This window comes from Calypte anna, chromosome 2, assembly GCF_003957555.1.
Source record: "Calypte anna isolate BGI_N300 chromosome 2, bCalAnn1_v1.p, whole genome shotgun sequence".
Lineage (NCBI taxonomy): Eukaryota > Metazoa > Chordata > Aves > Apodiformes > Trochilidae > Calypte > Calypte anna.
The window spans coordinates 98,266,746-98,280,201 of NC_044245.1; the positions used below are offsets into that span (position 1 = coordinate 98,266,746).

The 13,456-nt window shown below is 44.6% G+C and overlaps 1 protein-coding gene across 1 annotated transcript; it reads right to left on the reverse strand.

Moving 5' to 3' along the window:
* Positions 1-236: 236 nt before the first annotated feature.
* Positions 237-9,614, reverse strand: TUBB6 (tubulin beta 6 class V). The gene is made up of 4 exons (XM_008505514.2): positions 9,495-9,614; positions 8,725-8,833; positions 6,647-6,757; positions 237-1,849 (listed from the first exon to the last, which is right to left on the reverse strand). The coding sequence occupies exons 1-4, from the start codon at positions 9,549-9,551 to the stop codon at positions 786-788; spliced, it is 1,341 nt and encodes a 446-aa protein (XP_008503736.1). The 5' UTR covers positions 9,552-9,614; the 3' UTR covers positions 237-785.
* Positions 9,615-13,456: the final 3,842 nt, after the last annotated feature.

Sequence of the window (13,456 nt, forward strand, 5' to 3'; positions counted from 1 at the left end):
CACCAGTAACTGCTGATAGCCAGAAAGACAGGGGGCCAGCAAGATATTGGGGTGCCACTTAAAAATGCAAGCATCCTTGAAGAACACATCACAAATGGAGAGATTTCATATATATGATCTGTGATAATCCAGCAACAAATGATTAAGTCACATAGCATAAATCCAGCCTCTGGCCTGCAGCTCACTGGATGTAGCATTGACTGCCCAAAACACTTTTTCTTGAGAGGATATTAATCTTTTTATTTTGGTTTTAGAGGACTGGAGTCAAATATCACTGCTTATAGGGACTATACAAAATAGCTGATGACACTTTCTTCTTTTTTTTTATTATTAACAACTTTTGTTCCTGGCAGTTCAGTATTGTACATTTGGTACTGAATGAATGTTCAAACCCACAAGATTTTCTTACAATTGGGTGAAAAATAGTGCAACTCTATTTTAAAGATTTTCATGCCTATTTTATCTCTTCTCTTGAACAACTTTGGGTGTGACAAATTCTGTTTGGGAAAAAAAAAAAGATAAGCTAGCAGTCTGTGTTCAGACTCTTAGGAACAAGTCTTAACTGAATGCCTTATGTTTGCCTCAATAATGGCCTGATTTCCAGAAATGCTGAATGTCCTCAGTGACCTCAATGGACTCTGAAGAGCACCTCTAACATCTGAGAGTCATTCACTTTTTTTTTCTTTTTCCTTTTTTTCTTTTAAGCTGAAATACAGATCTGTAAGCCTAATTATTAGAAATCCAGATTTGAGAATTTGTTTTGGAAAATGCCACACCTGATTTCTTTATTCATTGATTTCTTCTTCATCATCTTCAAATGCTTCCTCTCCATCGTTTGCTGTCGCTTCTTGGTATTGCTGATACTCTGAAACCAGATCATTCATGTTGCTTTCTGCTTCTGTGAATTCCATCTCATCCATTCCTTCCCCTGTGAACCAGTGGAGGAAGGCCTTTCTCTTGAACATGGCCGAAAACTGCTCCGAGATCCTTTTGAAGAGCTCTTGAATGGCAGTACTGTTGCCAATGAACGTGGAAGCCATCTTGAGGCCACGAGGAGGTATGTCACACACTGCCACCTTGACATTGTTTGGGATCCACTCCACAAAGTAACTGCTGTTCTTGTTCTGGATGGCCAACATCTGCTCATCGACCTCCTTCATCGACATGGGACCACGGAAGACGGTGGCCACCGTCAAGTATCGCCCGTGCCTCGGGTCGCAGGCTGCCATCATATTTTTGGCATCAAACATCTGCTGGGTGAGCTCTGGAACCGTGAGTGCCCGGTACTGTTGGCTGCCTCGGGCTGTCAAAGGAGCAAAGCCTGGCATGAAGAAGTGAAGGCGCGGGAAAGGGACCATGTTCACCGCCAGCTTCCGCAGGTCGGCGTTGAGTTGGCCCGGAAAACGCAGGGACGTAGTCACTCCGCTCATGGTGGCAGAAACCAAGTGGTTTAAATCCCCGTATGTTGGAGTGGTGAGCTTCAGGGTGCGGAAGCAAATGTCATACAAAGCCTCGTTGTCGATGCAGTAGGTTTCATCCGTGTTTTCAACCAGCTGGTGGACAGAGAGTGTAGCATTGTAAGGCTCCACCACTGTATCAGAAACCTTCGGAGAGGGCATGACACTGAAGGTATTCATTATCCTGTCGGGATACTCCTCTCGAATCTTGCTGATGAGTAGGGTTCCCATGCCAGAGCCTGTCCCTCCTCCCAGGGAATGAGTGAGCTGAAATCCTTGCAGGCAATCGCAGTGTTCACACTCTTTTCTTACTACATCGAGTACAGAATCGACCAGCTCCGCCCCTTCTGTATAGTGTCCTTTAGCCCAGTTGTTTCCTGCACCAGTTTGTCCTACAATAACATACAATAGAGAAAGAAAATATACAAAATTATTGGTAACTTTGGTATTTCCATGCCAAATGGATCCATTTTTGCAACAAAAGCTGCTATAAATCTGTGAGTGTGATAACTGTGGTTTTCTGTTTTGCCCACAATTATCTATAAGAAGTATCAACATAAAACTTTTTATATAGTTTCATTTTGCCTCAAATAAATCCCTGATACTTTTAATTTATGCCTGCTTTAACCTTCCATGAATGCAAAGATGGCCTTAACCCCTTATTTTAAAAGCTTTCACACAAGCCTGCTTATTCCATAAACACCAGACATTTAACATTTAAATACTTTGTTAATAAGGGCCATGAGATAAATCACAGATACAAATTTCTAAATGCAAGACACAGAGGCATTGTGGTCACTCAAGGATAAGGCTGGGCTTCAGAAGTCCTATTTTTTAAATTCATGGCTACCCAGCCCAAATGAAAATACTGAGTGACAGAAGCTTCAAGAATATTATTTCAAAACTGTGAAAGTTATTAAATGCCTTTTAGCTTTTACTGGTTTCCCTACAAACTCACTGTTCCTCAGGATCTGCAAAGCAACTTACAAAATTGGATTACTGATGTTTCACAAGCCCCTCATTTTCTCCCCAAGGCTTCCATTTTCCTTTTATTGCCCACTCAATTTATTAAGATGGTCAGTCTGGATTCTTTACTATGCTACTATTTTGTTATTACCTAGATAATTAGGAGGATGAAATGGGAGACCAGCTTTTTAATACTCCTGTTCCTCACAGTGATTACTACATACATAGCACCACTGACCTCACCTAATGGAAGGTCTTATGAGTGGTATTAAGAAAGAGCAATAGAGTCAGAACCAGGTGTGGGGCTGTCAGCTTCTACTGCATTGTTCTCCAAGACCTTCCCCTTTCTTCCTATTACCATGTCTCTTCAATTCCCAGTGCAACCCTCTTGCTGCCAGACATATAAATCAGGGAAACTGGTTGCCAGGACATTGTTTAAATATGATGCACTTTATTTTCACTACATAAATGCTTAGTTTCCTCGTGATGTATTTGGTCAGTTAATGCATTGTTCTCTATGTTGCTATATTTTTCTTTCTTTGAACCTAGGGAGCTCAGCACTTCCTGCCCACTTCCAGCTGGGCAAAGCACAAAGTAATATCCTTCCAGAATTAACTATGTAACCAGCTGCAGTCTGCTTGAACAGATCCCCTACAATAGAAAGGGCAGCACATCAGAATGCACACTAACAAGCAGACATCACTCCAAGATGCAGAAGGATCCTAACAAAGCTAATTTCTAAGTTTAGACCTTTATTTTATAGGTTGTTTCTTGGGTAAACATCTTCCTGTCCTTCTTGAGTGGGCAGTGAGATACAGAGAGAATAGATGGGAGTGAATGGAAAATAGGAATACAGAACAAGGTAAGAGAACAGCAATTACTCTCACAAATGTGGAAATATTTTCATAGGGGAAAAAAAAAATCAGTAGAAACTGATTGTACTTGCTTTTGCTTAGTTTGCAAATTAAGTTAGGAGGTAAAATGCCTAACACAGGAGGACCCCCTCCTTAGTCACTGCATGAGACTCCAAGACTTAACCTGAATCACACAAACTCCTGAATGCCCACATTAACTACTACCACCTTTCTCTACTTCACTAATACAACCTTTGCATTTAAGCTCCTGAGTGGAAATGTAGCAGCAGCTGCCTACACCAATAACTAATGGATTCCCTATGGGCTGCTCCTGCAGGAACACTGCACTTTGTCCAGCAATCAGACACCTGCCAAGGGTCTCCATCATTTTAGGTTAGATATTAGAAAGAATTTCTTTACCGAAAGGGTGATCAGACATTGGAATGGGCTGCCCAGAGAAGTAGTGGATTCTCCGTCCCTGGAGATATTTAAAAAGAGACTGGATGTGGCACTCAGTGCCATGGTCTGGTAACTGCAGTGGTAGTGGATCAAGAGTTGGACTTGATGATCTCTGAGGTCCCTTCCAACCCAGCCGATTCTATGATTCTGCTGTGCATGTGTCCAGGCACCGCATGTATAATAAGCCCTGGAAGCTTCAGATTTCTTACCCACGACAATAGAGTATGGAAGCACCATGGCCCTGAAAAGGCTGCCACGCACCTGGAAATCTTGATAATGACCTTGTGCAACCCTTCTGGATGCCCACCACTTACCAGGTACCTACCAAATCTCTGAAAATCTTAAGACAAACATGTAAAATCATCAAATTCCCCCAGGACTAGATCTCTAGGTGGAAAATGAGCATGTGTTCAGAAAAATCGGGTCTCAGCAGACCCTACTGTCCATCCAGAAGCTCTAGCATCCTGCCTCTGCCTTTCCTCACTGCGCATTGACCCAGATCTAAATGAAGTCTATAAAAAGCAATCCCACAATTGATCTACACTGTTGGTTCCTCCAGATCCTTCTATGTCTATTTCTTACTTTAGCACACCACAGGGTTATCACACATGTTCAGACTGAGCTGCACATGCACAGAAGCTGTTTGCTTAAAAGTCAATTTATTTTTTGATCCCTAAAATTGCAACTATTTCTTGCAGTCTTCTTCCATTCATTTCCTCTCTTCGTTGATTGAAATAAAAGATGAATTTGGGAAGAAAGATTAGTAGCTTTCACACAAACACTTAGAAACTCAGTTTGAAGAGCCTTGGTGTATAACTAACAGTATGATTTAGGAGGAAGGATAGCTCCTGGGGCTAGAATCCATTTTGTGGTTGCTCCTGACAGTTCAGCCAACTTAAACTGGGGAGGTATCTACGCAGCAAAGCTAGCAAGGGTGTACACAGGAAAGAATGACAAATGGAAAATGTACAAATGAGAACTGATTAACAAGAGATACAGAGGTCACAGCAGTTCCTGGTGTGCAATTATGTGCTGTTATAAGGCCAGATCATCATGGCTCTCGTACAGCAAATTCATTCCACTTGTGCTTCTTCACCTTTTTAGAGCATTACCTTGTCAACAAAAGCATTAAAGCACAAAAATTATTTTGTCTCCACCACAATCTCCTGCTGTTCTGAGCTAAAATTACTCTCTCTGGAGTGTGTGATCATGTACTTGATATACCCAACTGACAGGCCACAATTACTTGCTATGGAGACATGAGCACACGTACATATATACAAGCAGAGGCCAAAAACATCTCCATCAGAATGAGCCCTAACAGGCTGGGGTACAGCAAGTATGGGACTGCCAGCTTCTGCCACAAAGTCCTTTGTGGTCCCAGGCCAGATTTTTAAAAGAGAAAACAAAATGCTTTGTTGGCTTTTGACAGAGAAGATCATTACTTCAGCACTCAGGCAGTCATTCTGCATTATTCAGCAGGTTGGGAGGACAGTGGCTGATGCTGGCAGGGGCCTCTGTCAGATACAAGTTGATCACATGCTGTTGGTTCATTGTTAGTTTGGCAGGAAGGGAGTACAGTGAACTGGATTATTGCTGAAGACATTCTGAATTGATTTTGCTCTGGTTTTGTTGGTGGTATGTCAAAGTGTGAAGTTCCATCTTAGGTATTTCTGTAGGTCAGCTGAATTCACTTTCAGAGGACTCTCTTTTCAGCAGAAAGGGAGTGAAAATAAAAACCTGAATATAGAAACATACTTCATAAAGCTGCCCATGTCTTGGCTTTTCTCCCCAAGCTTAATTCCACCAGTTCTAACTTAAAACTCCTTTGAAAGAGATCCTTAACATCACTGCTGTGGACTATATAGAACAACAGGGATAGCATTAAAACTTTTAAGTCAGTTAAGAACTTGAAGTGACTCTGCATGGCTTCTTCACTCCCCACCTCAACAGAACAACCTAGCCTGAAGTTTAAACCACACAAATTATATTTGTATTTTCTCTGTCTGTCCTGGTATTGTTCCTTCTTTATGTTAACACAATACACCAAACTAATAGCTTACCCTGACCAGAGGAAATGTGTCTTGTGCCTAGTGGAGACTTGGAAACCAAAAGGACATGAATTCTTATTGAGTCTTCCTGTTTCAGCAAGTAGATCATTTGACTTTCACAAGCAATCTCTCCTCTAGTGCAAAGGAATCAATAACAATGCTGCATTTTGTAAGGATGATATGAAAACCAACCCTGGTAATGTGCGTTTTAAAGCTTAGATGAAAATTACTACAGAAGTCTAAAGTGAAACAATAAAGACTAAAACCCTCTGCAGGAACACTGCAAAACCAAAAATTCCCCATATCTTCTTAGAATGTTTCTCATTCTACTGGAAAACAATCCAGTAACTGGCTATATATAACAGTGCTTTTTAAAATTAGTTGGTTTTCCTCTACTGTTTACTATACTGTTTGAATCTGATGAAAAAAGTTTAATTACACAGCCTATGAACAATTTAATGCTCAAACATTTCATATGAATTCAAGTGAAGAGTAGTCTGGTTGATTTGTCATTGAGGTTCTCTCCCTTCAAAATTTCTGCAGAACTTCCATGCATGTTGTTGTAAAAAGAGGTGGTCTCAGGATTTCTCTGGAGTTCATGTATATGGAAAGCAAATGATGTCTATCTGAATACAATAGGAAGCTTTCAGCAGTTTGCTAGCTGAAGGAATGGTTAACAGAAGAATGACTTTTTTAGTTAATGGGATCCTCTAGCTGATTTGAAGATAGCTGGAATTGTAATATTAAGCTATTAGGATTCCTCAGTACCAATGACCACTTTGGAATAGAGAGCTTAAATGCTTGACCATCCACCAATCAAACACCTGCTGGGTTTTTTTTAAAAGTAACATCCACATACCAAAGATGAAATTATCAGGCCGGAAGAGTTGACCAAAAGGACCAGATCGCACACTATCCATGGTTCCTGGCTCCAAGTCCACCAAGACTGCTCTTGGGACAAATTTCTGGGCTACAATAAAAAGTAAGCACACCCTTAATATACTGAAATAACTTATAGCTCTCAAAAAAAAAATGCACTCTGTCTTATACTATTAGTCCAATATAGATTGCACATATACAAACGTTTTCTATACAGGAAGTCATAGTGGTAAAAAACCCAGCAGCATAGCTATGAATAAATTCTCCTTGAAAAACAGACCTGACATCTTTTGGGTCCTACAAATGATTACCTTTTGCAAGCTCTTGTTTAGCAATAGATAAAGAGTCTATATGCAGTTTAAATTGTTCAAAGAAGCTCAGGTGAATCACAGAAAGTTAGGGGTTGGAAGGGACCTCAACAGATGCCCCTGCCAGAGCAGGGTCACCTACAGGAGGTCACATAGGAACACGTCTGGGAGGGTTTTGAATGCCTCCAGATAAGGAAACTCCACAACTTCCCTGGGCAGCCTGTTCCAGTGCTCTGCCACCCTCACAGTGAAAAAATTTCTCCTCGTGTTTATATGGAACCCCCTATGCTTAAGTTTATATCCATTGGCTCTTGTCCTATCATTGGACATAATTGAGAAGAGCCTGGCACCACCCTCCTCGCTCCCTCCCTTTACCTATTTATAAACATTAATGAGGTCACCCCTCATTCTCCTCTTCTCCAAGCTGAAGAGACCCAGCTCCCTCAGCCTTTCCTCATTCGGGAGATGTTCTGCTCCCTTAATAATCTTGGAGGCTCTGCACTGGACTCTTCCAAGCAGTTCTGGGTCCTTGAACTGAGGGGCCTAGGACTGGACACAATATTCCAGATGCCTCACCAGGGCAGAATAGAGAGAGAGGAGAACCTCTCTTGACCTACTAACCACACCCCTTCTAATGCACCCCAGGATGCCACTGGCCTTCTTGGCCACAAGGGCACATTGCTGGCTCATGGTCATCCTTCCATCTACCAGCATCCCCAGGTCCCTTTCCCCTTCACTACTCTCCAACAGCTCAGCCCCCAACCTGTACTGGTTCTTGGGGTTGTTCCTACCCAGATGCAAGACTCTACACTTGCTCTTATTGCAATTCATTAATTTTTTCCCTGCCCAACTCTGCAGCCTGTCTGGGTCCCTCTGAATGGCAGCACAGCCTTCTGGGGTGTCAGCCACTCCTCCCAGCTTTGTGTCATCAGCAAACTTGCTGAGAAGACACTGTCCCATCATCAAGGTCATTGATAAAGATATTGAACAGGTCTGGACCCTGCACTGATCCTTGGGAGACTCAACTCATCCCAGGTCTCCAGTTGGACTGTGCACAAATGATCACTACTCTTTGGTCTCTATCATGTAGCCCGTTCTTAATCCATCTTACTGGGGATTCTTCTATCCTGCATTTCCTGAGCTTGTTCACAAGGATGTTATGGGAGACTGCCTTGCTAAGGTGAAGGTAGGATCCACTGGTCTCCTAAATAATATGAATTAACCTCAGCTGGACAAGAGATGATGCATTTTTACTTGCAAGTTCACATCAACAGGCCTAAGGGCCTTTTTACACTTAATATTATGCAAAACAAGGCTGACAGATTACTCGGGCACCTCTGGTATCTTACTAATGGATCACCACTGAGTTTCCCATTAGCTGTGGCCCAACCCTCTGTCATGAAATCAGAGACAGAATGTTACAGATGTACGTTCATCCTGCAATTGACAATTGGTAAGATGCATCTGATGCAACAATCATATGTTAAAACAACAAAAGCCTATCACAGTGTTAACAAACAAACCTCCACTTCCAGGCTCTTGACAGCCCCTTGTGCCATTCTCTGCCTGGGGAGATAACACCCATTTACCAGTTTATAAGAATGTAGATAATGGGGTGAACTGGGATATGCTGTGGGTCTGATGGCATTAGAGGAGGTGACCAAATGTGTAAAGCAGCTTCACCAACTCGATCTCTCCCAGATACCTGCACCCCTTCCCACAGACTCCCCGTCCCGCACCCCGCACGTACAGGATGATTCATTATAGTAGACATTGATCCTTTCCAGCTGCAGCGCTGAGTCACCGACATAGCCTCCGGCTGGGTCAATGCCATGCTCATCACTGATCACTTCCCAAAACTAGGGGAGGAAAAGGAGAAGTAGGTTAGGAACTCCCCTGCGGAGCACAAGCAACCCAGCCCAGCGCCCCGGTCACACCGCGGGCGGGAGGGCAGGCGCAGGGCGGCGACCCAAAGGCTCGGCTCGGCCGCAGCTGCCGGATTCCTGGCGTGCCCGCTGCCCCTCCCTGCCCGGGACGGGGCGGCAGGCAGGGCCGGGCGGGCACCAGGATTTAAACCCAACAGCGGCCGCCCAGATCCTCGCCTGGACGGGCTGGGACGTTTCAGTGCTCGGAAGGAGCTACCCGGACTTCTGCCGCCCTTCCCCGGTTATGAGCCACGTCCCGGCCAGTTAAAACATAAAAATAATAAAATTATAATTGTAAAAAAAAAAAAAAAAAAGTCCCCTTTGGTTGCGGTACTTCCCAAAGCCTTTTATGGTCACGGGGAGAGGCGAGATACGCAGTACCCCGCGTCCCGAACCCGACCGACGCCTCTCGGCCGCGGCTCCCTCGGGGAGCGGGAAGGCAACAGCCGGCGGTGGGGTGTGGTTGGCGACTGTCGCAGCTCAACTCCCGTGGGCCGAAAAGAGCCCGAAGAAGCGTCCGGGAGCGTCCTCCAGGCGCTGAGAAGCTCCGCGAGCAGGCAGGCAGCGACAGCCCGGGGTTTCCTCTCCGGCTCACCTTGGTACCGATCTGGTTTCCACATTGTCCCGCCTGGATGTGCACGATCTCCCTCATGGCGAAGCCTCTCCCCCGTCCCGCTCTCCCGCCGCCCAGCCCGGCTCTGCACGGCACCACCCCCCCCGGGCGGTCCTTTATGGGCTCTGAGGCGGTGCTCCCCCCCCTTCGCCTCCCTCCCCGTCCCACCGGCACCGTCGCTCTCTCCTTCGGGCTGGAGGGCGGCCGCTCCCACCGACAGTCCGCCCCTCGCCCCCGGCGCCTTGTCAAGCACCCCCAGCTCCGTAACTTCTGTCCTCTCGCTTCTTTATCATCGGCAATGAAGGGGTGTGGGGAGTTTTCTCCGACCCCAGAGGTGGCTCCCCCATCCCCGCCGCGCTTCTCACCCAACCCGGGTTTGGCAGACGTGGCGTGTGTCCCCTTCACCGAGCCAAGGCATCCCGCCCTCGCTCTGCGAGCAGGAAGGTAACATCGCCTTCTCCTCTTCCTCCTTAGCCTGCTCGCCCCTTCGGCAGGGCGGATCACTTCAGCCTTCTCTGAACTGGCAGCATCCGAAGAAATGGGTGGACCCTCTCGATGCCCCGCCAACAGCCATCTTCTCTGCGCAGCTGTTTTCGAACGTGGCTTTGCCAGCAGATAGCAAACTGCTGTCTGAAACTTTTCACTAAGCAAGCAGCTTTTGTGGAGCGACTTTCCTGAAAGCTCATGTCACCACAATACAGAGCACGCCCTGGAATATGTCGAGTTTGCATAGCTTGAAATTTAATGAAAAAGGAGATTTTTCTTCTCTAGAGAGGATAGATATAAGCTCCTACATCTCCTGTATCTCCTTTACAATCCCTTCAGGTAGCTGCATCGTTTCTCCAGTAGAGAAAAGCTGCTTAGCTTGACTGCCTATTTTAATGCAAGTGTGACTTTCCTGCGGGAAAGTGCCATTGTCTGTGTAAGTAGCATATCCTGATACACAGTCCTGGTAGGAGGCATGCGTGTGTCTGTGCACATCTTTACTGAGTGCGTTTCTTCTTTTGTGCAAAAGCAGCCCTGAGGCCAGAGTTACAGGACCTCATTATCTGCTTGATCAAAGGTAATTTGTCTGGGTGGTCTCTCCATCTTGAACATAGTATAACCCCTTAAGGGTTAAGATAACCCCCAAACAAGGTAACACCATTAAGGTAATCCCCAAGTAACCCAAAATCTGTACTTAGGCTGGGAGGTCAACTCCTTCTTGCCCACCCTTGTGTTGCTGTGACATGAGTAATGTCAGCTGGAGTGTTTGCTCTGGGCTCCAGCCTTGTGTTTTCATAGATGTTTTCCAGTAGGTCTAGCAGCTTCTTGCAAATAACCTCTGAATAGCCCCTGCACCATGCTAGGCTAAGTCAAATATCTTTCTGACATCAGTGAAGCAGCTGGAGGATCAGTGTGTTTGCCTTTCAAGCAGCCACTAGCACAGTATTTGATACTATGTGCCTCTTTCTCTGCCAAGGGACTCAAATAAATGTCCTTCTGTGTGCGATCTGCATTTTTGGAAGAGATCCACAAACGAGTCATTTGTTTAGCAGCATGATTATTGAGATCGTCTTGGGCTTTGCTTGAATCTCTTTGTCCTTGAATATCCCTTCCGGGCCTGGCTTTCCCCATGCTTAGCAGATCATTCAGTACACCATTGTGTGGCTGATATTTGCCATCAACTTGCTATCATTTTTGCTGCTCATTGTATGTCTATGCAATATGGATCCCTTCAGCAGCTGGTCTTAGACAACTGTCCTATTCAGTAGCTGACCTCTGGATCCAAAGTCTTCCCAGATGCTAGCTAGCACCTGGAATTGTTATCCCCAGAGGCCCACAGCTGCACTCCAGTTGCTGGCATTCAGACCTACAGACACAGACACAAAGTATGACTCCCTCCCCCAGAAGCTGATCTTAGGATGCTCAACCTACCTACCAATTTCTGGTCCCTAGATCCCCAGTTGCTTCACACAGACATGAACATGAGAAGAAGTCTCTCTGGTAACTGGTCCAGGGCTGTGACCTTACTGGTAGCTGATCCCCAGGGCAGAGTCTCCTCAGCAGCTGGCTTGGACCCCCTGAGGATCCCACCAGTCACCTCACAGATCCTCTGGTCTCTTCACTAGCTTTCTTGAACTTCATGCTGCTCCAAAAATTGACTCCCAAGCTTCTTGCCCTGCACTCAGATATCCTGGCTTGGTATTTACCAGTGATCACACACTGACATACACATCCTGTGCATGCGTTCTGGCCTCTACAGTTTCTCCATCACAGACACACAGGACCCTGTGACTTGTGGCCCCCACCTCTAATTGCTGGGACTCAGACCACTCACACACACACATATACATGAAATAGAGTATCCCTCTCATTCAGGAAATAATTGAAACACAATTTATTAAGATAAAGCAGACTGAAATGATCATGTGCAAGGCACAGCCAGACAGGTGCACTGCCCAGCCATCTGTTTACACCCAGACAGATAATTTCAGCCCTACGTCCTTTTATTTTTCATATCAAACCACTTTTACCTCCCCCTCCCCCCTACTTTGATTCCTCCTCTAAACATCCTGTAAGTCTTCTTGTACAATCCAAAAGATCTTCCTCCTCTTCATTCCCTAATGAGTCCTGTGCCCCTGCATGGAGGCTGCCCTCTCACTACAGTGGTCCAGAGCCTACCCCATTGACTGGTGGTGATGGGTGTCACACTCAGCCCATGGGCTGACCTCTTTTTGTGAGGAGCTGGGACAGAGGCTCTTTTTCTCTGGGTGTGTTATTTGGATTCTCCCACGTGCCACTGTTCCTATGTGCTCCTTTGTGTTCATGGGGCTTATCCTTGAATCACATAACCTAGCAATAGATCGAACCCATTTGATCATCTGAATCAAATTATATTTTGAGGATAAAAATAAGAAGGAAAAATTTGGCATGAGTAGGCTAGTGAGGGGGTAAAAGAAGCAATGAGACTGTGTTGTAGCAGAGCCTTTAGCCCCCGTGCCTCCTAAAAAAAGCTGTACAGATTGCACTGCCTTTGTCTGTCATTTCTGAAAGGTTTGCCTCATGTTTGGGAGCAGCAGTTGGGGAAACACCATTTAGAGGCCAAAACTTCAGCCAGTTTTTTACACTTACAAAGTAACTGAAGTACATGTGGGACTGCAGAACCATGAGCATGATGAAGGTGAGCAATAGTTTACCCAACAAAAATCTCTCTAGTACAAATTTTATAGCTACATAAGCACCTTCTAATAGTCATTCAGACCTGAATCAACTTGCAGCTTCTCTGTGTTTCATTGCTAGTAATCTGAAAAGAAGCAACACCTATTTGTTGGACATTGAATCATAAATCTACCTTCAAATCATTTTCATCCATTCTTGTGTTTATTTAGTACTTCAACTGACTTAGGAGATGGAGGTGATGTTGCAACTTGTGTCTACAAAAGTCTGAACATTCTCTTTAAGTCTCCATTGACTTGGTCTGGGATTTTAAAGGCACTTAGGTGTTCCAAAATCTTACTATGTACTTAACTTCTGTAGATTACTTCTTAATGTATTTTAAAACCGCATGAAACACCTCTTGGAAATTTAAGGCACCTAAATATTCTTAAATGATTCTCTCTAGGTGCTTTCTCTGACTGAGTCCCTCAGGTTAATTCTATAAAAAGATTAACATAGGAACACCTGTATATTCTGTACAATGGATTTTCATTTCTTGTATTTGGCTGTGCAGTTTTTTTCTCAGATATCTATAAAATATATTGACCTCTAATCTCCATAACTCACAGTCTTTATTTCTTTCTGTCCACTTCATAGGCTAATTTAATATTTAGAGCATGCCTTTTTTTCACCATGCATGAAATAGGAAGAAAGCTTTCTTAAGATTTCACTTGCACATTTACTCCCTTGTTTTTCCTTTTTTCCTTCCTTTTGCAATTTTAAATCCAACTCTATTGTTAAAAAAA

Coding starts and splice junctions, on each gene's coding strand:
- TUBB6 (XM_008505514.2), bottom strand. CDS start 9,551: ATGAGGGAGATCGTGCACATCCAGGCGGGACAATGTGGAAACCAGATC. Junction 8,834..9,494: donor GAAACCAGATCGGTACCAAG/GTGAGCCGGAGA, acceptor TTCCTCCCCTAG/TTTTGGGAAGTGATCAGTGA. Junction 1,850..6,646: donor GCCTGATAATTTCATCTTTG/GTATGTGGATGT, acceptor ATGTTATTGTAG/GACAAACTGGTGCAGGAAAC.